Consider the following 24,580-nt stretch of genomic DNA (forward strand, 5'->3'; position numbering starts at 1 on the left):
AAGAGTGCTTATAAACATAAAAGTGATATAAAAAGAAAATTAACAAGAGAACTAGAAGAGCAAAGATGTAGCAACAAGAAATTGAAGGGAAATGTAAATCAAAACAAGAATTAAACCCTAGATCTAAGATGAAATTAACCTAAAAACCTTAATTATGGAGAGAAGACAGAGCTTCTCTCTCTAGAAACTAACTAAAGCATGGTCCTAACCTAAACAAGCAATACAAACAAAGTAAACACGAGTAGGATACAGATACAACAAGTAGCAAATATAACAGGTAAGGATAATAATCACATAGGCAAGCCCAATGAATGCACAATCAAACAAAACACACATATGCATATGATGTATGCCTGCAGTATGGTTGATGAGTCTCATCTGTCAGTTATAAAGCCAACCCGACATGTCCGGTAGCTAACCCGGACATTGTCCTCTTGAAAACTGGTGAGTGGTATAGTACCACGATTCTCACATGGTGAGCGGGAAACCATCTCGATCCCCACCATCTGCAGATGGTAAACCACCTCGATCCCTACAGACGCTTTCAACTGGAAAATAGCACACATGTGGGCGGTAAATAACCACAATCTCCACAAAACATATTCATTTAAAAACTTGTGGGAGGTAAATAACCACAATCCCCACGAAACATTTCCATATCAAATTCATCTTTATCATCATTCAATTCACTCAACAATTATCATCATCACACCTCCTATTCCATTCATCAATAATTCACACTCAAAACATAATTCTCTTCTCAAAGAAATCAAACTTGAAACATAAACTTTTCCTTGATAAATCGAATTCAAAATAGTATAATTCTTTTCTTAACTAAATAAAACTCAAAATATAATACTTTTCTTAATAAATTGAAACTCCAACATAATACTTTTCTTAATAAATTGAGTTTCAAAACATAATGCGTTTCTTTTCTTTATAAATCGATGTCAAATAATATAATTCTTTTATCCATACTTGTCTAAATAATACTTCAAACCAAATCTCCAATTTTTATAAAAAATTTGGCAGCATCTCTTTTAAAATTCGGACTTTGCTACCCTTCTCGGGTCCAAACCAAACCACCTTTCAAACTCTTTTCAAATCATATCCAATAAGCCAATCCAATTCCAATATCAAAATCATTTCCATCTCTCAATTCATTCATTATTCAACACACACACACACACACACACACACACACACACACACACACACACACATATTACTCAACCAATGCTTAATCTTTCATCATCAATACTCACATTCATCAACCCCCATCAACAACATTAATTAACACAATTCCTAAAACCAACTCAACAAAATGTGAGAAAATGTGATTTTTTTTATCAAATTGTTCAATGGATTTTATAGAGAATTCCGAGAAAAACGCGTGACCACTAACATGAATTAGAAGGGAGGGTTAGGATTTGTAACATGAATCTCTCTTCTTCAGCATCCCGGGAGTGAAATGAAGAAAAAAGGCTCGTTGCTTAGTTTATAGGGTGGGCTTTGGGTCCGGTTTGGGTCTAGTTCGATCGGTTTGACTCGTTCGTTTGATTTTATGCCAAAATCTTTAAAATTAGTGTCAAAATTCATATTTTAATGATTTTTACTTCATTAAACTATAAAAATTAATTTCTTAATTTCGTTGATTAATAATTAATTTATTAGCTAATTATTTACTAATTATCTGGAATTTACTACAACTGCTTGTTGAGGGAGACAAAGGAACATCTCAGTAAAAAAAAGCCAGAACCTCACATTCAAGTCCAAATCTATCCATTTCAGATAAATCTCGGAATAGAAACTGAATCAGAGTATATGTTTGTGTGATTCTCTCCTTTTCTATTCTGTTTTGTTCTGGTTTTAGTAACAAAAAAATAATCTCTTGTAAACTCAACTTCTACGAAAACAACTAAAAGAACTTAGCTTTTGAAACTAACTTGATTCTACTCTTTTTCTCAAGTTCTAGCATTATCATCAATGATAAATCTTTTTTTTTTAATTTAATAGCTATTTATCATGTGTAAATTGTTTTTGTATAGTAAATAATATAAAATAGGTTTAATTACTCTGTTGGTCCCTATAGTTTCGCGAAATTTTCAATTAGGTCCCTATACTTTTTTTCCTTTTAATTGGGTCCCTGCACAAAATTTTTTTTTTCAATTAAATCCCTACCGTAACAAAACCGTTTGATTTAACAGAATATTCCATTCTTAAATTGAATATTCTCTCAGTTTTTTTAAATTCATAAATTATGTCTCCCTTTTTATTTTGAGAAAGACAAAATTAACCTTTACTCTTCCTCCACCTTTCCGTCTCCCTCCTCTACTCCAGCTTCTCCCTCTCACCTTCGTTCTCACCATTTTTGTTCTATCAGAAAAGAAACCAGAACAACCAGCTCCTTCTCTACCCTTCCCTCTTCTTCTTTGTCTTCTGTGTCTTTTTCATTATAGGGATGATCGTGGCCGACTGGATTTTACAGCCATAGTCGGAGACAGAAGCTCTGAAATGTCGCCATTATTTGGATTTTAGACATAGATTCGCATTTATGCAGAGCCTAGGAACTGAAATCGGAAAGCATTCTCCATCTCATGCGACAAGGGAACCAGATTTAGGTGAAAAACTAAACAAAGTTAATCAGAGCTGGATCTGGGCGTTTGATTCTCCTCATTGCAACCTTGCAGCGGTGAATCCAATTTTGATGTTCGTTTCTATCTACTGGCTATAGCTTCTCTGATTCATCTCTTTTTCTCTCCTTCCTTACGTTTTTTTCTTCTGCAGGAAATCAAAAACTCGCTTGTTTATTTTCTTCGGTTGCGGTAGTTCTAGAAGGAATTGATTGTTCCTTAAGTGTAAGTTTACGGTGAGAGACATTGATTTTCATTCCCCATTTCTGTATTTACAACTTCTTCTTCCACCTCCTTGTTCGATTTTTTCACATTGTTTGGTTTCAGAATTGGGGGAAAACAATTCGAACTTGGAGGCTTCGATTTTCAATGTAAAATTGGATTACCAAAAATATTTCAATAATATCTGCACCTCCCTCATTTGTTTGCCATCACTCAGTGAAGGACTAATATCAAGTATTTAAGAATTAGCTGTGATTGCTCTTTACTTGTGGTGTTTGTTATATTTTCTTATCTTTTGTGTAGCCAGTTAATTGATCAACATAGTTAATGATATTCTAGATATGATGATTTTTCAACCTTTCTTCTTCATCTTGGTGTCCCATTTTAATCTCTTTATTTTTTAGGAAGAATTGATTGACTGAGATTGGGAATAAAGAGAAGCTGAATGTTTTAGGGGTGTTCTATTCGTATTGTGTTGTTTTTTTTTTTTCAATTTTTCTCAGTTCTTGGGTTTGACCGATAATGAGCAGAATGCCATGAATGGGGTAAGTTTTCTTCTCTCTTTTACCTAATTATGAATCAAAGCTTTGTAGCTTTAATTGCATGTAACATAGCTGCTTAGAAGGGCTAATAGTTCGATTAATTTCTGCTATATAAATTTATTTTCTTGACGTTTTTGGTGCTTGGAAGAATGTGTTTATACACAAGAAGTGGCAACTGAAGCCTAAGAATTTTGCATTCTTAGGTGGTAAGGTCCTAAACCTTTAGATAACCATTGAACAAAATTGTGGCTAGCCATTGATTTGAAGTCCTATCTCTAGTCTTATGCTTCTGTTTGGGAGATTGATAAACTTAGAAAGGTATTGATTTCAAGCTTTGCTCTGCCTCTGACATAATCTGTAGTTGTGAACGTGCAAATTACCTTAAAAATCTGGCCTCTCGTCCCCGCGTCGCGTCTCTCCTCGATCTTCCTGTACTCGATCTGTCACAAAATAGGTAACATATAACATTTAAATTTTTTTTCCAGCTTCTAAAACTTGATGTAACATGTTCATGCTAATTTTAATTTTCAAAAAAATGGCTTTGGTTGAGTACCTATTTTTGAATTGATTTCTGAATTGTTTTGATATAGTAATTTAGGATTTACTATATGAATATTTATGTACAGAAATTTTGTTAATTGATGAATTGACATATAAATTAATTTTTTACTGATGATGAATTTTGTTTATTGTTGATTGTTGATTGTTGATTGTTGTTTGTTGTTGCTGGGATGATGCTGCTTTATTAGGACTCTGTAATTTTTATCTGTAATTAATTGATTATGTTAGAAATAAGAAAAGAGGTGAGATTGGAGATAAGGTGTTTGATTAAATGCCTTTCAGAGAGTTGAATTGATTATGAGTTCTGATTATGTATTTTATCTATAATTAATTGATTATGAGTTTAATTTATCATTGTCATAGAGGCATACAGGACTCTGAGAGATCGTGGTTCCTATCCTGCTGTTCAAGTCGTGAGAGATTTCCAAGGCAAATTTGTGTTTATTCCGTTTGACAATGGTTCTAAAACCGCGTTTATTGCTGCAGTGAGTAATCCTTGGTCTATTTATTTTGCTTTCATATTTATTTGCCGGTAATTTGCTTCTATATGACTATACCTTGGGGTACAATGCATCTTCCTACTCTTTTTCAGGATGCTGATGGGTGTGTTCCCTTCTTTTGGGGAGCTGATGCTGATGAAAATCTTGTTCTTGCAGATGACAAAGAGGTTGTAACTAAGAGCTGTGGGACATCTTCTGCACCATTTTTTAAAGGTAATATTAAAATGATTTTATGTGAAAAATTGGTGACTGTTTTGTGCCTGCTGTGCTGAGTATTTTTTGTGAGAATTCACGTTTTAAAGATATGCTCGCGAAAAGTGAATTAAGGGGAAGAAGAGAAATTATTTATCCTCCTAATGGTTCCTTTTAAGCATCTTAACTAAATGATAGAAGAACCTATTGGCTTTTAAAGTTTTCAGAACATTGAAATGATATACTTCTTATTTCATTTAGCATTTAGAAGGATGTTTAGGAAGTCTAGAATGCTATATCAATATCCTTACTCGGGAAAGAAAGGAATTAAGAGTTGTTAACCCAGGAATGGAAAATGTAGGTACATAGATATTTTCTTTTTCCTCACCTGCCTTTGTTTTTTATGGTTTACTTTGCAATATCTTTCCCATTTCAAGGTTTTCTTATTATTCCAAATTATACATCATGCGACAAAAAATAACTTGTAGTGCTGCTTGTTTAGGATTCTTCTTTACAACATCCGGAGGTTTGAGCAATTTTGAGCATCCATTTAATGAGCTGAAGTCTATCCCAAGAGTTGACAGTTTTGGTCAGGTGTGTGGTGCAACTTTCAAAGTGGATGAGGCTAAGAAGGAATCAACTGGCATGTCAAGGGTTGGAAGTGCTGCTAACTGGTCGAATAATATCTAAATATGAATTCTGTTTGAACTAAGGCTTTTATTATATGCTAGACTCGGTTGAATTTTCATGTTCTAGTACTAAAAAAATATGTTGATGTCAGAGCTAGATCATATAATTGTCAAGCCTATACCATACATGGCTAGAGATGGCCTTGGAGCTTTATTCCCTTTCTTTTATATTGAGCCAAATGTCATATTACATTATCATAATGAATAATTAAAGGATGAAATTGAATTTTATATATATTTATTATTATTATTTCTATTTTATTTTATCTATTCTTTTTTTTATGTTCTTTAAGATAAGGTATTTTAAAAATAAAAAAAAGATATTTTTGATACAATTTATATATAAATAAGCAAAAGAATGATAGTGACAAAATAAAAGAAATTATAGGAATATCTTTCATGTTGTAGAATCAATGAATAAGGATTATAGAAATATCTTTTATTGAATATTTATAGTTTTACCGGATTTTCAATTAGGTCCTTATATTTTTTTTCTTCTCAATTTGGTCCCTAAGGGTATACAAGTAATTTCACAATTTACTAACATTTTTTTAACGTTTAACGTTAAGAGGGACTAAATTGAAAAAAAAATAATGTATAGGGACCCAATTAAAAGGAAAAAAAGTATAGGGACCTAATTGAAAATTTCGCGAAACTATAGGGACCAACAGAGTAATTAAACCTATAAAATAATAATTGAAATTTTGTCTAAAATTAAGCCTTCCAAATAAAAATTTCTAAATTCGTTTCTATTTTTACTGATTTTTTAAAAGTTTTTATATATTTTTAATATAATTAATATTTTTAAAAATTTCTTTTAATATAAACTTATTATATTTAATACTATAGAACTCTTTTCAATTAAATTTTAAATATAAAACAAATTATTACTACCTATATGCAAACTTTTATATTTAAAGTCTAGAAATACAATGCATTCTGATCTAGCGTACAAATAAGAGAATATTTTTTGTATGTAAAGTTTTTTTTTTTTAAATAAGTGTATACTTTAAAAATTAATATTTACTTTAGCAAATTAATGTAACGTTACTAGTTTTTCTCTGATTCCTAAATTAATGTATGAAAGAAAAAAGATAAACTAGTAATGTAATTTAACTAAAAGAATAATATTTAATTTTTATAACTTTAATATATTTTAAATGTAATATCTTTAATCAATCTTCGAGTAGAAGTCTCTTAGCTTATCCTAAAGTCACTAATTTATTCCTCAAACTCACGGCATGGAATTAGCGATAATAGCCAAAACATCCAACACTCACCCGTAAAAGTTATGGTTTTAAAAATCGAATTCGAATTGTTTTAGTTATTAATTTATTAGTTTAGAGAGTTACCAGTTTAATAGATTCAATTATAATTTAATTGAAATAATTAAATTATAATAAAATAATATATAAAAATATAAATAAATATACAAAACATAAATATATAATATTTTAAATTATAAAAATGTATAGATTAAATATGTAAAATGAACTAAAATGATATAATTTCATATAAATATTGTTCATATCTCAGACTAAAATAAAGTCAAGTCCAAAAAATAAACGTCCACCCCAAAAAGATGGCCTCAACTACTCCTACCCGACCTCATAGAGGTCACGCGCAACGAATGTAGTTTAGTGTTACATATCCGAATAAGTAGTTGAAGGAGGAAAATTTTCGGTAAAGTTTTTCACAAAAATTATCGCATTGCAAGTATAGTTCTAAACCGACAATTAAACCTCAATCAATGTTTAAATTGTTTGTCACAATACAAACTCAATAAAAATAAACCGAAGTATTTAAACCTCGGGTCGTCTCTCAGGAAATTGCAGGGAAGTAAGTTACTATTGGTTATGGGAAAGTATTTTTGGGGTTTTTAAATGTTGAACAAGGAATGTAAATGACAAGGAAGTAAACTAACAATTTAGAAAAGTCCTAGCAAGGATTGATAATTGGAATTTCTATCCCCATTATCATAGTCACTTGTGATAGTAATTGCCTTTTGCTCTCACTTAGTTAACCTCTAACAATTGAAGGTAAGTCAAGTGAGCAATTCAATTTGAGTTCACAAGTCCTAATCAAAGATTAGAGTTAGTGAAGCTCAAGCCAACTATCAACTTTCAATCACCAACCAACAATAGACTTTGACAATTCAAGAGTCTCCAATTGATCAATCCAAGTTAAGAACGTAAAAATCTAATTTAAAATCCAACCAAGCATTTTATCAAACACTTGGAAGGCATAAAATAAAGGCATAGAAAAGTAACAAGGAATATTAAATCTAAATAACCAATTGCAAGCATCAATGACTAACAATTAAAGAGAGTAACAATAACCATGAAAAACATAAATTGCATTAATATAGAAATTGAATCTAACATCAAGAGTTCATAAACTAAATTAGAAAATAAATAAATCAACAAAAGAAGATAAACTAAGATGCTAGAATAATAGAATGTAGAATAGAAACTAAAATAAAGTAACACGGAAATCTGAATTGGAGAAGAAATAAAGCTAAAAACCCTAAAACCTAGAGAGAGGAGAGAGCCTCTCTCTCTAAAAAACTACATCTAAAACCTAACTAATGTGTATGAAAGTGTGAATGATTCATTCCCCCTTCCTGCTCCACTCTGCAGCCTCTAATCAGTATTTTCGGGCCAGAAACTGGGTCTAAGGAAGCACAGAAATCGCCCCTAGCATTTTCTGTAAATTGCAGCACGTGATGGTCGTCACATATACGCGTCAGCCACACATACGCATCACTGAAAAAATCCCTGGTCACGCGTACGCTTCATAAACTTGTACACGACGCTTGCCTTCTGCACTGGTCACGCGTACGCATCATCCACGAGTGCGCGTCGCTACCAGGTTCTCAAAACTTCAATTTCTTGTGTTTCTTCCACTTTTGCATGCTTCTTTTCCATTCTCTAAGCCATTCCTGCCCTATAAACCCGGGAAACACTTAACAGACGTATCACGGCATCGAATAGAAATAAGAGAAGATTAAAATTAGCGAATTTAAGGCTAAAGAAGCATGCTTTCAATCATAGCACAAAATTAGGATGGAAAGTATAAAACATGCAATTTATATTCATAAGTGTGAGAATAATGGATAAAAACCACTCAATTCAGCATAAAATATACTACAAAATAGTGGTGCATCAAAGCTTCCAGATCCTAGTGATGCCAGGGCATCTTGGCCAGTTTCACTGACCTTTTCTTTACTGTTTTTAGGGTAGTTTCATGCATTTCTTTAGGAAATAAGCTAGTTTTGGGTAGATATTCACCTACACCTTGATTCAAGCATACATTGTGCATTTTACATTATTTCATGAGGATTTTGCATGAATTTAGCGACAAATTGTATGCTGCATTACCCATGACTTGGACTAGAACTTTGATGCACTCTGTTGCTTGATTTTAGGACCAAAGGAAGCAAGGAAAGAGAGGTAACTTGCAAGGTTAATGAGAAAAGTGATTGCCAATAACACTCTCAAAGCCATCATTGCCCACGTTAAGAGTCACGTTAACTAAGTTAACGTGCACTCTAACGTGGAGAAGGGAAGTTGAGCCAACATTAGTGACACTTAACATTGTCACTAACGTTGGCAAACACTCATGAGTGGCCACGTTAGAGCCCACGTTAACCTAGTTAACGTGGCCTCTAACGTTAAAGGGGGAAGAGAAGCCAACGTTAGTGACATTCAACATTGTCACTAACGTTGGCCTACGGATGCAACACACCACGTTAACTCCCACGTTAACTTGGTTAACGTGGGAGCTAACGTGAGAAGTAAGAGTTGTCGACAACGTTAGTGACACTCAACATTGTCACTAACGTTGGAAGCAACCACACAACCCCCCAAGGAGCCACGTTAACTTCCATGTTAACTTAGTTAACGTGGAAGCTAACGATGAGGAATGAATGATGAGCCAACGTTAGTAACACTCAACATTGTCATTAACGTTGGGATGGCTAAGAATGGCCACGTTAGAAGCCACGTTAACCTAGTTAACGTGGACTCTAACATGAGATCTAGGGGCACATTGGAACGTTAGTGACAATGTTGAGTGTCACTAACGTTCTCGAAGTTTGGCAAGGCCACGTTAGAAGCCATGTTAACCTAGTTAACGTGGGCTTTAACGTGAAGCAAATAGGGGCACACTGGAACGTTAGTGACAATGTTGAGTGTCACTAACGTTCTCGAAGTTTGGCAAGGCCACGTTAGAAACCACGTTAACCTAGTTAACATGCGCTCTAACGTGAGGCAAAGGGGTACATTGGAACGTTAGTGAAAATGTTAAGTGTCACTAACATTCTCGAACTTATACTTTCACTAAATATTAACACCCCTAACGCCCTGAGCTAACGTCTCTTCCCACTTAGCACTTTCTCTCTGCAAGTAAAGCCAAGACCAAATGAAGAAAAGAACTGCTTCAAACTCAAGATCCAAAGGCCCTAGACTTGAAGAGAAAACTGGAAGCTGAGAAGAGTAGTATATATAGGAGTAGCTTTGAATTGTTAAAGAGAGTTCTGAAAGTTGGAAAAAGAGAATTACTCTCTGTATTTTACTTTCTCTGCAATTTCTAGTTCTATGATGTATTCTCCATCTTTATTTTCATTTTCAAGAGCTATGAACAACTAAACCCCTTTCATTGGGTTAGGGAGCTCTGTTGTAATTTGATGGATCAATACTAATTTTCATTTTTCTTCTTGTATCTTTTCTCTTGATTTTACTTGAAATCTTTCGATCTTCATCCTATTGAGTAGTTATCTTGGAAGAGAAGCTATTCAAACTTGGATCTCTTTTGAACCTTGAAAGAGGAATGAAGAGATCAAGCTAGAAATGCTTTCTCATGCTGGACCAAATTGGGTTTGGATGGGTATGTGACTATAACCCTCTGAATACTTGATTTGGGAAATACATGTGGTATAATCAGTGACCATACTTCATCTCTTCTCATGAGCAATTGACCAAGGAATTGGCTATTAATCAAGATTTGAGAGATTGAATTGCAAGAAATTGTAATTCAATCACTTAAGATTGCCAAGGAGATCATTGAGTGCATTGATTGAAGAAGTGATGAAAATGAACTTGATCCGAAGAATTGCAACATCTCTTAAGCCCAATGAACTCCCCATCTCTGATCTTACCCATTCTCTTTAATTTCTGCCATTTACTTTTATGAGCAAATTCCCCATTCCCATTTACAATTCTGCAATTTATTTTCAGTCATTTACTTCCAGTCCTTTAATTCTAGCATTTACTTTTCTGTTATTTACATTCCCGCCATTTTATTTTCTGCAACTCTCAACCCAAATTCTAGATTCGCTCAACTAGAACATTCTTCTAATTAAAGTTGCTTGATCAATCAATCCCTGTGGGATTCGACCTCACTCTATTGTGAGTTTTTACTTGACGACAAATTCGGTACACTTGCCGAAAGGAGATTTGTTGCGAGACAAGTTTTTCGTGCATCAAGTTTATGGCGCCGTTGCCGGGGATTGATTGTGCATCAACAATGATTAAATTGGAAGATCACTAGATTGAGCATTTTTATTTTTGTGAATTTCATTTACTGTTTGAGTGATTTACTTTTTGTTTTCGTTAAACTTCTTCCCTTCCGCCTCTACTCTTTTGTTTTACTTTGTTATTTTCAATTCTGTTTGCTAACCCACTAACTGTTTGATATATTGCATCACCCACAACTAACAGTAATTCTGACATAAATACTTTCTGCACCTATCTTTTCTTGCTTGCACTTGATGGTTGTATGACAGGGAGAAGAAGCGGGGCTTCAACTTCCTTCGATTCTGAACCTGAGAGGACCTTCCTTAGATTAAGGAGGGAGGCAAGAGGAAAGAAAGTGGTTGGTGCTGAGGAAGAAGAGGAATTATTTGAAACAAACATGGAAGACAACATGGAAAACCATCATGAAGAAGAGGATCACAACCATGGGGGAGGAGGTAGAGCAAATCATGCTGGGGAGGATAGAAGAGTTTTGGGCTCTTACATCAATCCAAACCCAGGCAATTGTGGAAGTAGCATCCAAAAGCCAACAATCCATGCCAACAACTTTGAACTTAAACCACAGCTCATCACCCTTGTTCAGAACAACTGCTCGTTTGGAGGAGGTGTTCAAGAAGACCCCAATCAACATTTGACCACCTTCCTGAGAATATGTGACACAGTGAAATCTAATGGTGTTCACCCTGACGCCTATAGACTGCTCCTATTTCCATTCTCACTTAGGGACAAAGCAGCCAAGTGGCTGGAATCCTTCCCAAGGGAAAGCTTGACAACTTGGGAAGACGTGGTAAACAAATTTTTAGCAAGATTTTACCCTCCTCAATGAATCAATAGGCTGAGAGCTGAGGTTCAAATTTTCAGGCAACAAGATGGTGAGACTTTATATGAAGCATGGGAGAGGTTCAAGGACTTAACAAAGAGGTGTCCACCTGACATGTTCAACGAATGGGTGCAGCTGCACATTTTCTATGAAGGACTCTCTTATGAGTCAAAGAAGGCCGTAGACCATTCATCCAGAGGATCTTTGAACAAGAAGAAGACTATTGAGGAAGCCATAGATGTTATTGAAACAGTAGCAGAGAACGACTACTTCTATGCTTCCGAAAGAGGGAACACAAGAGGAGTAATGGAGCTAAACAATGTAGATGCTCTGTTGGCCCAAAACAAGCTCATTACCCAGCAGCTGGCTGACCTCACCAAGAAGATGGAGAAGAACCAAGTAGCAGCAATCTCCACTTCGTCAACAACCCAAGAAGGAGGGAATGAAGAAGCAGAGGGGAGTCAGGAGCAAGCCAACTACATTGGGAATTCACCAAGGAAAAACTATGATCCATACTCCAAGACCTATAACCCTGGATGGAGAAACCACCCAAACTTTTGGTGGGGAAATGAGCAAGATCAAAACCAAGATCAGAGACGTTATAACTCCAACAACAATGCAGCTCACTAGCAATTCACACAGAGGACATCTCAACACCCCCACAACAACACTTCTCCACATGCCTATCAAAACCAAAACAGCACATCTGCTCTGAATCACTCATCAATTGATGACAAGCTCTCTAAGATTGAAGCCCTACTTGAAGGAATATGCCAAGAGATTCAAGAAAATAAGGTGTTCAAAGAGGAGGTGCGAGCCAATATTAAGAACCAGGGAGAGACCATCAGGAAGCTGGAATTTCAGGTGGGATATTTAGCTGAGAAGATTCCCAAACCTACTGATAGCTTCCCAAGTGACACGGAGAAAAACCCCAAAGGAGAAGCAAAGAAAGTAAGATGGGAAGATTGCAAAATGGTCACTGCGAGTGATCAAGAGACTGAAGACAAGCAAGGAAAACTTTGCAAACAACCTGAAGACAACTCAACAAAGGAGGAGGATAGAGATCGCCAAGAACCAGAAATCTCACAACAAGAGCTGCTGAAGCTCTATGCACCCTTCCCTCAACTGCTCAATGGTGCTATGGGAAAAAGAATATACTCAAGGTTCCTAGACTTGTTTGCATCTCTGCATGTGAACATACCATTCATCAAGGCAATTCAACAAATGCCTGCATTCATCAAGTATATGAAGGAACTTCTTCCCAGGGAAAGCTCACTCAAAGGAGGCCAGACTATAGTGATGAACAAGGAATGTAGTGCCCTTATTCAACCTGAGTTGCCTACAAAAAGAAGAGATCCAGGGAGTTTTCACATCCCTTGTGCCATAGGTGAAACTATGTTCGATAGAGCACTATGTGATTTAGGGGTCAGCATCAACTTACTACCCTTATCCCATGCAAAGAGGCTGCAGATCAATGAGATAATACCCACGGATGTAATCATCAGACTGGCTGACAAAACTCAAAAGCAAGCAATAGGAGTGGTGGAAAATGTGTTGCTAAAAGTTGGGAAATATTTTCTCCCAACAGACTTTGTCATCCTGGACATGGAAGAGAGTCACACTCATCCAATCATATTGGGAAGACCATTCCTAGCTACGGCCAGAGCACTTATCGATGTAGAGAAAGGGGAGCTAATATTGGGAATCCATGATGAACGACTCAGCTTCAATGTTTTCAAACTCTCACAAGAAACAGATCAAGAGGACAAGGAACTAAGCACAAATGATAATGAGACACTGAAGGAGGAAACAAGCACTGAAGCACAGCCAGTTCATTCTGAGATCCCCTTAATAGATAAACAAGGAAAACAGCAATTGCCACAGCTCAAGGAAAAGTTGGAGGAACCTAAACCTCTAGAGGCAGGTGAAGACAGCACCACAACTCCTTTAGAAAAATAGGTCACCAAGGGGAAGGAAACATCAAAAGAAACAAAGAAGAAGGTACCAAGGAGGTGGAGGAACAAGAAAATCCCTACGGAAGATTTCTCTCCAGGGGATAGAGTTGTCTCAGCTTACTTCCCAGATATTCCCCCTAATCTCCCCACTGTACCATCTCAGTTACCCAAGGTCTTCACTATCAACAGAGTTCTTTCCCTGGAACATGTGGAGATCATTGATCCAACCAATGGATTTAAGTCCACAGCAAGAGGGGAGGACTTTAAGCACTACCAACCACCCTGATGAAGGAAAAACGTCAAGCTAGTGACGCTAAAGAAGCGCTTCATGGGAGGCAACCCATGTTTTATATGTTTTTAAAATAATGAATAAATCAATGTTTATGAATTTCAACCCAAACTTGACAAACACTTGGTGAAATCTTTATCATGTAGTATATAGTGAAGAACAAGTTTGGTGTTCAAAGCAAACCAAGATGCATGCTAGTCTTGGGAGCTTTGAACAAAACTTTTCATCACATTGCTTCAAACTAAGTTTGGTGTCACCCCATGGTGCCACCAAGATGCATATAAGGACCCACCAATAGTTAGTTAGTTAGTTGGAATTCATAAATAAAAAAATCAAATCCTTTCTTCCCTTTTATTAATATTAGCCGTAAAATTCATATGGTCATTTTAATATCTTTTCTTACTTTTCTTAGTTTGTCTTTATAGGAAAAGAAAAGGAGCATTAAAAGGGATAGATTGGACAACCAAACAAAGAAGGTTCGGACCCCACAAAAGGAGGGGCTACACACTTGTTCTAAAAAGGGAATACATCGGAAAATGTTGCCATGCAACATTGAAAAAATGGCACCCCTAGAAGACCGAGCAATCCCCATCATAAAGTGATGATCCTTGTCCTCTAGCCATGCATAACCCCAACCATCCATCAAGTGACCACTTCATCAATCTACACCCTCCATTCTCTCATAACTTCTCTATATAAACGACCCTTGTCTGTACCACCCTTCATTGTCATCACACACCCTTCACCACTCTTCCTTTTGGTACAAGACACCCTCTATCCGATTACAAACTCTCTTCATTGCCATAAAACCCTAAACAACCAAAAGTTTCCACAACCTTACCACCTTCACATATTAACTATCATTCATGGCGTCTTCGGGTTCTAAAAGAAGGGAAAGGAACCCATGGAAGAACACCCATATGATGAAAGGAGATTTAGAAGCTTGCATCATGCATTGCAATATGGGTGGATGGTTGATAAGGAAATCATTTATGAGCTGGGATTTCAAGTTACAAAGACTGAGTGCCCCGAAATTACAGAGAAGATAGAAAGGAGAAGATGGGAGCTCCTCACTGACCCAGTCATTAAGGTGAATGCAAATCTCATAAGAGAATTTTATGCAAATGCGGTTCGATATGATAAGAAGGATGAGTCTTACACAAGCTTTGTGAGAGGAAAGATGGTGGACTTTGGTCCCATGAATGTCATGAGGGCATTGAAGCTACGATCTATACAATTTGAAGAAGAAAGCTATCACTCAAGATTGGACAACCCCAATTATGACCAGATTCTGCAAGATATTTGTGTACCAGGAGCTGACAGGGAAAGGGGTGCGGGAAATAACCCAAAGTTCATCAAGAGAACAGATCTCACTCCTGAAGCCAAGGGGTGGTTTGAGCTAGTGAGAAAGTCTATTCTCCCAGCTGCAAACAACTCGGAGGTGAATGTCAAGAGAGCCACAATGGTGCACTGTATACTGAAGGGAGGAGAAATCAAGGTTCATGAACTCATAGCTGAAGGTATTAGAAAGATGGCAGAGAAAAGTGACTCAAGAGGAACGTTAGGTTACCCCAGCACTATTTACCGAATATGCAAGAAAGTTGGGGTAGTTTTTGAAGATGAGAACCCCATGTGGATAAAGGAAGGCATCCCAATAACTGTACGAAGGATGAAAGCTGCAGCATCCCCTCTGCCTCAGCGGAAGCAAAGGAAGAAAACAGCCCCTCAAGTAGTGGAAGGACAAGTCTTAGAGGGTCAAGCACAACAGGCCTTGGACATGCACCAATTGCAGGAGGCCATTGATGGCTTGTCTAGACAATATTTGGAAAGCCAAGGAGCACAGAAAGAGCTTCAACTACAGATGATGGGGCAGCAAGAGGAAACACTTTCAAGATGGATGACTCAGCAAGGTGAGTGGAAAAGGCAAATGATGGAACAACAACTAAGTCAAGGACAACAATGGGGAGAAACATTCAACAGGATGGAACAAAGGCAAAACGAGCAACAAGAATCCACCCAGAGGCTAATCAACATCCAAGGACATCAAGGGGTGCAGATACATGAGATGCATCGAAGACAAATAGAACAGGTAGAATTATTGGACGAGCAAAGGGCATTCGCAGAAGGAGTTTACATGAGCGAAACAGGACATCATATAAACACTTAAGCCAGGCTCGGTTACTTAGTGGGACAGCTGCCAATATTGCATCCAGGAATAGCCAAGTATGACGAAATGAAGGATGAATTAGCATGAAAGGAAAGACAAAGGGTGGAAGAGAGTCATGAGTCAGTGAGGAAGGCACTTGAGGATTGGAAGCAAGCAAGATTGGCAAGGATGCGAGGAAATGCAAGAAGAAACAAGGAGGACAAGCAAGGAAAAGAGCATGGACATCCACAACAGTAAAAGGTTGTGGAGTTCCTTCTTTGTTCCATCTTTCTCTATGTTTTAAATAAGGAAGATCTTGTATGAAATAGAACTTGCTTCCATGTTATGTTTAAACCTTTTTCAATTATGTCTTTTAAGTTTTTCGTATTGAAGAAAGTCTATGTGTGCTAGTCTTTATGTCACTGCATCCTCCTTAACTTACTTGTATGCTTATCTTTTTTTTTATCAAATGAAGAAGAGAATGTTTATGTTTTTTTTAAAAGACCAGAGTAGAGTTCATAATATGAAAGTGCATTCATGAATCTTTGGGGTAGTCATAAGTTAGCTAAGTTGGTTCAACCACAAGGCTAGGACGACAACTATCTATCCTGAATACTTGACTTTGGATATACCCATGAGACTAAGTTAATAACAAGATCCTAATAAGAGAAAAGGAAAAGAATAATGGAAGTGAAAAACAAAAGAAAAAGAGTAAGCAATAAGGCTAGGCACCAATGGTTTGGACCTTGAGACAAGTGTCTGTGGTGCTCCTGTGTGAGGGATCTACTTGGATAAATAAGCTCTCAGGGGTGCTTTATCACCTGGTAACTTGGGTTAACTAACCCGGGATTATCAGCTGAAAATCCACTATCAAGAGTAACCCTCACTACAGAGCATTTAGTAACCCAAAGAGGTGCTGGACACCAAGGTCTCAAGAAAGGAAATAAATGAACTATATGCCTATGGTGTGTATGTATGGGGGAGAGATTTGAGGGAGTAAGTCCTTAGGGGTGCTTCAACACCTAGCACCTTGAACCAACTGGTTCGGGAGTGTTGGCTGAAAGCTTATCTTAAAGAGTTGCCCCCTTACAGAGCACTTAGCCTAAATAATACAAATAACCCTTGAAATAACAATAAAAGGATCAATGAATAAAAGTCTCATGGGATGTAAACAAAGTAAGTGTTTAGGGACATGATAAAAGTCTAAAAGCCAGTAATGGAATGAACCTAAGTTGCTATGTATGAAACCACCATAAAATCAGTAACATGACTTCCACAAGAATGACTCATTCCTCTGGATATTCCATTCATCATTCTCTTGTTTCAGTACTTGCTTAGGGACAAGCAAGCTTTAAGTTTGGTATTGTGATGCCAGGGCATCTTGGCCAGTTTCGCTGACCTTTTCTTTACTGTTTTTAGGGTAGTTTCATGCATTTCTTTAGGAAATAAGCTAGTTTAGGGTAGATATTCACCTACACCTTGATTCAAGCATACATTGTGCATTTTACATTATTTCATGAGGATTTTGCATGAATTTAGTGACAAATTGTATGCTGCATTACCCAAGACTTGGACTAGAACTTTGATGCACTCTGTTGCTTGATTTCAGGACCAAAGGAAGCAAAGAAATGGAGGTAACTTGCAAGGTTAATGAGAAAAGTGATTGCCAATAACACTCTCAAAGCCATCATTGCCCACGTTAAGAGTCACGTTAACTAAGTTAACGTGCACTCTAATGTGGAGAAGGGAAGTTGAGCCAACATTAGTGACACTTAACATTGTCACTAACGTTGGCAAACACTCATGTGTGGCCACGTTAGAGTCCACGTTAACCTAGTTAACGTGGCCTCTAACGTTAAAGGGGGAAGAGAAGCCAACGTTAGTGACAATCAACATTGTCACTAACGTTGGCCTAAGGATGCAACACACAACGTTAACTCCCACGTTAACTTGGTTAACGTGGGAGCTAACGTGAGAAGTGAGAGTTGTCGACAACGTTAGTGACACTCAACATTGTCACTAACGTTGGAAGCAACCACACAACCCCCCAAGGAGCCACGTCAACTTCCACGTTAACTTAGTTAACTTGGAAGCTAACGATGAGGAATGAATGATGAGCCAACGTTAGTGACACTCAACATTGTCACTAACGTTGGGATGGCTAAGAATGGCCACGTTAGAAGCCACGTTAACCTAATTAACATGGACTCTAACATGAGATCTAGGGGCACATTGGAACGTTAGTGACAATGTTGAGTGTCACTAACGTTCTCGAAGTTTGGCAAGGCCACGTTAGAAGCCACGTTAACCTAGTTAACATGGGCTTTAACGTGAAGCAAATAGGGGCACACTGGAACGTTAGTGACAATGTTTAGTGTCACTAACGTTCTCGAAGTTTGGCAAGGCCACGTTAGAAGCCACGTTAACCTAGTTAACGTTGGCTATAACGTGAGGCAAAGGGGTACATTGGAACGTTAGTGAAAATGTTAAGTGTCACTAACGTTCTTGAACTTATACTTTCACTAAATATTAACACCCCTAACGCCCTGAGCTAAAGTCTCTGCCCACTTAGCACTTTCTCTCTGCAAGTAAAGCCAAGCCCAAATGAAGAAAAGAACTGCTTCAAACTCAAGATCCAAAGGCTCAAGACTTGAAGAGCAAACTAGAATCTGAGAAGAGTAGTATATATAAGAGTAGCTTTGAATTGTTAAAGAGAGTTCTGAAAGTTGGAAAAAGAGAATTACTCTCTGTATTTTACTTTCTCTGCAATTTCTAGTTCTATGATATATTCTCCATCTTTATTTTCATTTTCAAGAGCTATGAACAACTAAACCCCTTTCATTGGGTTAGGGAGCTCTGTTGTAATTTGATGGATCAATACTAATTTTTATTATTCTTCTTCTATCTTTTCTCTTGATTTTACTTGAAAGCTTTCGATCTTCATCCCATTGAGTAGTTATCTTAGAAGAGAAGCTATTCAAACTTGGATCTCTTTTGAACCTTGAAAGAGGAATGAAGAGATCAAGCTAGAAATGCTTTCTCATGCTGGACCAAATTGGGTTTGGATGGGTATGTGACTATAACCCTCTCAATACTTGATTTGGGAAATGCATGTGCTATAATCAGTGACCATACTTCATCTCTTCTCATGAGCAATTGACCAAGGAATTGGCTATTGATCAAGATTTGAGAGATTGAATTGCAAGAAATTTTAATTCAATCACTTAAGATTGCCAAGGAGATTAATGAGTGCATTGATTGAAGAAGAGATGAAAATGAACTTGATCCGGAGAATTGCAACATCTCCTAAGCCCAATGAACTACCCATCTCTGATCTTACCCATTCTCTTTAATTTCTGCCATTTACTTTTATGAGCAAATCCCCTATTCCCATTTACAATTATGCAATTTATTTTCAGTCATTTACTTCCAGTCCTTTAATTCTAGCATTTACTTTTCTGTTATTTACAATCCCGCCATTTTATTTTATGCAACTCTCAACCCAAATTCTGGATTCGCTCAACTAGAACATTCTTCTAATTAATGTTGCTTGATCAATCAATCCCTGTGGAAATCGACCTCACTCTATTGTGAGTTTTTACTTGACGACAAATTCGGTACACTTGCCGAAAGGAGATTTGTTGAGAGACAAGTTTTCCGTGCATCACCTAGATGCTTCCTGATTCCTTGCACCATAGGCACCATGACCTTTGAGAAGGCTCTGTGTGACCTAGGGTCAAGTATAAACCTCATGCCACTCTCTGTAATGGAGAAGCTGGGAATCTTTGAGGTACAAGCTACAAATATCTCACTAGAGATGGCAGACAAGTCAATGAAGAAGCCATATGGCTTAGTAGAGATTGTCTTGATAAAGGTTAAAGACCACTACATCCTTGCAAACTTCATAGTCTTGGATACTGGGGAAGATGAGGATGAATCCATCATCCTTGGAAGAGCTTTCCTAGCCACTGCCAATGCTATCATTGATGTAGCTAAAGGAGAATTGATTCTACAACTAGGGGGGGATCACATCTTGTTCAAGATGCCTTACCTCAACTCTCCCTCTGAGATAATTGTGCAATACCTAGTGTTCTAACTATTTCTTTCAGTGTAAAGCTTTACTAAGCCCCTAAACATCAATTCTAAGTTTGGTGTTGCGCAGCCGTTAACAAGCATTGAAAACAAAGATACTCAGAAGAAAGTACCTAAAGGCTGGAAGGAAAAAAAAGTCCCCATTGAAGGCCTCTCACCTGGCATGACAGTTGTCTTCACCAAGAAACCAGTCACACCACATACATTGAGTCGTATCCTGTCTCAAGAGCATGTGGAGCTCAGTCATGAGAAGATAAGAAGAAAGTTCACTATAAGGGGCAAAATTCTGAGCCAATACTCACCTCTGTAAGGAGCAAACCATCAAGCTAATGACGTTAAAGAAGCGCTTGTTGGGAGACAACCCAACCTTAATTAATTATTTCTATTTTCTTTCATTTTGCTTTTCTTTACGTTACTCTTTTAGGTTCATGATCATGTGCACTAGTTAGAACAGAGATAGAAATGTTAAGCATTGAAAACAGAACACTCTAGATGGAGTGTTGCTGGCGTTGAATGCCAGCCAGGGAGCACTAGCTGGGCGTTTGATAACAAAAAAAATTTGACTTCTTCCGTTTTAACTACCGGCAAGTGCACCCGATCGTATCAAGTAATAAAACACCCAAGAGTGAGGTCGATCCCACGAGGATTAACGGATTAAGCAAGCAATAGTTGATTAATTATTCTAGTTAGATGAATCAATTTTGAATGATAAGCAACAAGGAAAGTAAATGACATGAAAGTAAAGGAAATCAATAAAGTGCAAGAAAAGTAAATGACAAAAAATTAAAGTGCTAAAAATTAAAGTGCAAGAATGTAAATTGCAAGGAATGGAAAGTACAAGAAAGTAAAGTGCAAGAAAGGAAATGACTAGAAAGTAAAACCAAGTGAAGCATTTCTACAAACACTTGGAAGGCACAAATATGCAAAAGTAAAGAAAGCCATAAAGTGCATAAGTAAATAACAAGAATTAAGAATGAAATTAACATTGGGATCAAGAGATATTGCATTCTTAGGATCAATAGTTTTCATCTCCTCTTCAATCATGCAACTCATTGACCTCTTGGCAATCATGATTGATTGAATCCGAATTCCTTGGTAATTCAATCTCTCAAATCTTGATCAATAGCCAATTCCTTGTTCTAATTGCTCATGAGAAGCGATGAAGAATGGTCTATAATTATACTACACATCATCATAGATCTAAGTATGTCCAAACACCAAAACCCAAATCTATTCAAGTGTGAGAAAGAATTTCAAGCATGGTTTTATGTTTCCTCTTCCAAGGTTCCCATAAAACCCAATTACATTCAATCTCTTTTCCAAGATAATTAAATGCTAGAATGAAGAACGAAATTCTTTCTAGTAAATCAAAGAGAGATGAATAGAAGAAGAAAAAAAACAATCATTCCATTAAATAGCAATAGAGCTCTCTTTCCCAATGTTGGAAATTAGAAACTCATAACTAAATATTTACAAAAGTGTATATGAAAGAAATGGAAGAAGTGAAGAGAATGAGAGTGAAAGGGGAGTGGAGTCACCTCTACCCCTCCATGGTGTGTGTGAATTGGTGAATCTAAGGTCCCATTTATAAGCTACCTAAATTACAAATTCAAATGAAATTACAACCAAATGCAAATTTCCTAATTACTTCAAGACGATTCTTGTGGCCTTGATTGATTGTTAATTGTGGCTTAACTTGGGCATGTGAACTTTTAATTCTCTTCCTAGAAGCTTGAAACATTGAAGAATAAATGAAGGAATTGGAGTATTAGAAGTGGCCCAATGTGGAGTGTCATTGAAGTGGCATTTTGGGCTTTTGAAGGTTTGGAAAACCTTGCACACTGAAGTATTGATCTGTTTGGGTCCCTAAATTAAATGCTCATTATAGATTATTACATATCATTGAAAAGATCTGGATCTCAGCTTTCCAACGCCGCTGGAAGCATGTTATTTAGACTTCTCTTGCCCATGTTATGATCTTTTGAAGGTGAAGAGGTCTGTCTCGCAGGCTTGCTGGAATTTTGGCCCAGCGTGCCACGCCCAGGTTTTGGCGTGCCACGCCGAGTACGCAATGCTTGAAAGAGTTGAGATTTTCATCCTCAAATCTAGTGTCCACTATAGAGTGTTATATATGGTTGGAATGTTATGGAAGTCTACTTTCCAATGGCACTAAGACCACCTCATTTGGAGCTTTGTAGCTCGAGTTAGTTTTGTTTGGGGGTGTAGAGGTCAGGGTTGTAAATCCTCTTTGCTTTTCTTTGAGTTTGTCTCCAACTCTTTTGCCACCTTGAGAGTGTGCTTCCTCTATTAGTATTTTTATTACTTCTTTTTCTATCATTTCCTACAAAATTCAGCACAAACCCATTTCAAAAGAAATGTACCATAATATTTATCATTTTATTCATATAATTGCATTGAAACAATAAATAGGTGCTCTTTTTATGGTCCTTTCGCATAGTTAAAAAGGGTAAATGATACAAGTCATCACAACACCAAACTTAAACTTTGCTTGTCCTCAAGCAAACAAAGAATCATGCAATAAAGATTGACAAACCAAGGTGAGAAGAATAGCAATATTTATGTTCATGGTTGGCTAGTTTCTTATGCATGATACAATCACAAAAGAAATTCAAATGATTGATGCTTCTATCTAGCTCATTTTATAAAATCTTTTTCTTTATGTTCCTTCCTTGAAGCAAGCTTTTAATTCTTTTCTTATCTTAGCTTCTTGGGTGCTTTGAACCATGTGTGGAAAGCTACGACTCTAAATGCTTTGTTTTCAAGTATTACCACTTGATACATAAGCATCACAAGCATTTAATTAGAGGACTCTTGAAGCTCATTTCTTTCTTTTCTTTACTTTCCTTCTAATCATTGGTGCTTAGATCCTTGAGCTTTGAGGGAGTGCTTTGCACTTGAGCCTAGCCTTGACTCTAAGTGTTTTGTTTTCAAGCTTTTTGCTTGATACTTAAACACCATAAGTACTTAACAATTGAATTGTCATTGGTAATCAGAGCCTTCAACTTTCTCATTCTTTCCCTTTTTCTTTTCTTGCCTTATTTGCATTTTCTTCTTCAAAATTTTCATGATTTCAAAAATTTCATAAAATGTCCTAGATGAAGACTTTACTTAAACAAATTTAAGTGCAATTCAGCAATAATAGTCATGCTAGCTTCCCAATACTTATAAGCTTATGCTAACTTCTTCATTAATTACCTTGCTTGTTTATGATCATGAAACAAAATTGATTTGGACTCACAAAACTCAAGATGGTAGTCATAATATCATAGCACATGTTACAATTTAGCAATCAAGCTATGCTTATTCACAAGAGAAGAAGAACACACATGCATATGAAAGAAATGGAAGACAATCATGCAATTAAAAGTATAGAGAATAAATAAGAGGAAAAGGAACTTAACCACCTTGTAGTTCATCTTTATTGTTGTCATTTTCCTCCTATTCCTTCCTTCCCACACCAAACTTAGAATGATTGCTTGTCCTCAAGCAACAAATAAAATAATGGTTATGGAATTTATGATTAATCATGAATCTCTTCAAGAAAGTAAGTGAGTGATGCATGTATTTAAGCAAGCAAAATTAAAGATAACAATCAAGGTACAAAGAAAAGAGACAATGTGATTGAATTAATAAGTGAGTTGTGCATGGTACTATGCATGAAAGGTAGGTGGCAACACCAAACTTAGTGTGACACTTTCAATTTAGAATGATGCAAGTACCCACTAAAGATTGAAGATCAAATTGTTGCATGCAACACCAAACTTAGAATGCAATCATATGCCAAATTATTGAAAGTAAATTAAGCAAAGAAAGAAAATGTTACCAAAAGTTGGGTTGCCTCCCAACAAGCGCTCTTTTAGTGTCATTAGCTTGACATGTTATTTCTTGAATTTTCTTCCTCTTCTTCCAATTGGTTAAGAGAAATGACTTCAAGGGAGAAGAAGAGAAGATTGATGCCCCTGATTTGATTGCCTCCTAACAAGCCTTCTTTTATTGTTATTGGATTGATTCCTCTTGCTTATTGGGGTGGGGGTTGGATTGCTTTTTGTTGATCTTCTCTTTTTCATGGATGTTATGTTTGATTTCTTGGTCACAATCCTTCTTTGAGGGTTTTCATTGATTGCCTTCACTTCCTTGATTTAAAGACTTAAGTGTTGTGTGTTGGTTGGAGTGTCCTCTTCATCATGAACCTCTTGGATTGATTGTTCAACTAAATCATCCTCCATGCAACTCTCTACTTTATTGGGGTGTGGACTCCCTTGGTTGTTTTCCTCCCTTTCTTTTGTAAGGTCTTGCATTGCTTTCTTTGGGAGTGAGTTAGCATGTTCCTTTGTCACCCTAAGTAGCCTTTGTGGATATGGAGCTTTGGGCTTATATACTCTCA

General features: G+C 36.7%; 1 protein-coding gene and 1 non-coding gene across 2 annotated transcripts; one reads left to right on the forward strand and one right to left on the reverse strand.

Moving 5' to 3' along the window:
• Positions 1 to 4,308: 4,308 nt before the first annotated feature.
• LOC107615574 (uncharacterized) lies at positions 4,309 to 5,340 on the forward strand (the record flags this gene model as incomplete). The annotated part of the gene is made up of 3 exons (XM_088499055.1): positions 4,309 to 4,443; positions 4,551 to 4,671; positions 5,153 to 5,340. Coding segments are annotated over 3 exons (444 nt in total), but the record flags the coding sequence as incomplete, so codon positions are not given.
• Positions 5,341 to 11,705: 6,365 nt separating this feature from the next.
• Positions 11,706 to 11,809, reverse strand: LOC148545343 (small nucleolar RNA R71). Its single transcript, XR_015901939.1, has one exon. It is a non-coding gene; the product is annotated as a small nucleolar RNA R71 (small nucleolar RNA).
• Between the last annotated feature and the right edge of the window lie 12,771 nt (positions 11,810 to 24,580).

This window comes from Arachis ipaensis, chromosome B9 (assembly GCF_059453495.1).
Source record: "Arachis ipaensis isolate K30076 ecotype BB chromosome B9, ASM5945349v1, whole genome shotgun sequence".
NCBI classification, from domain to species: domain Eukaryota; kingdom Viridiplantae; phylum Streptophyta; class Magnoliopsida; order Fabales; family Fabaceae; genus Arachis; species Arachis ipaensis.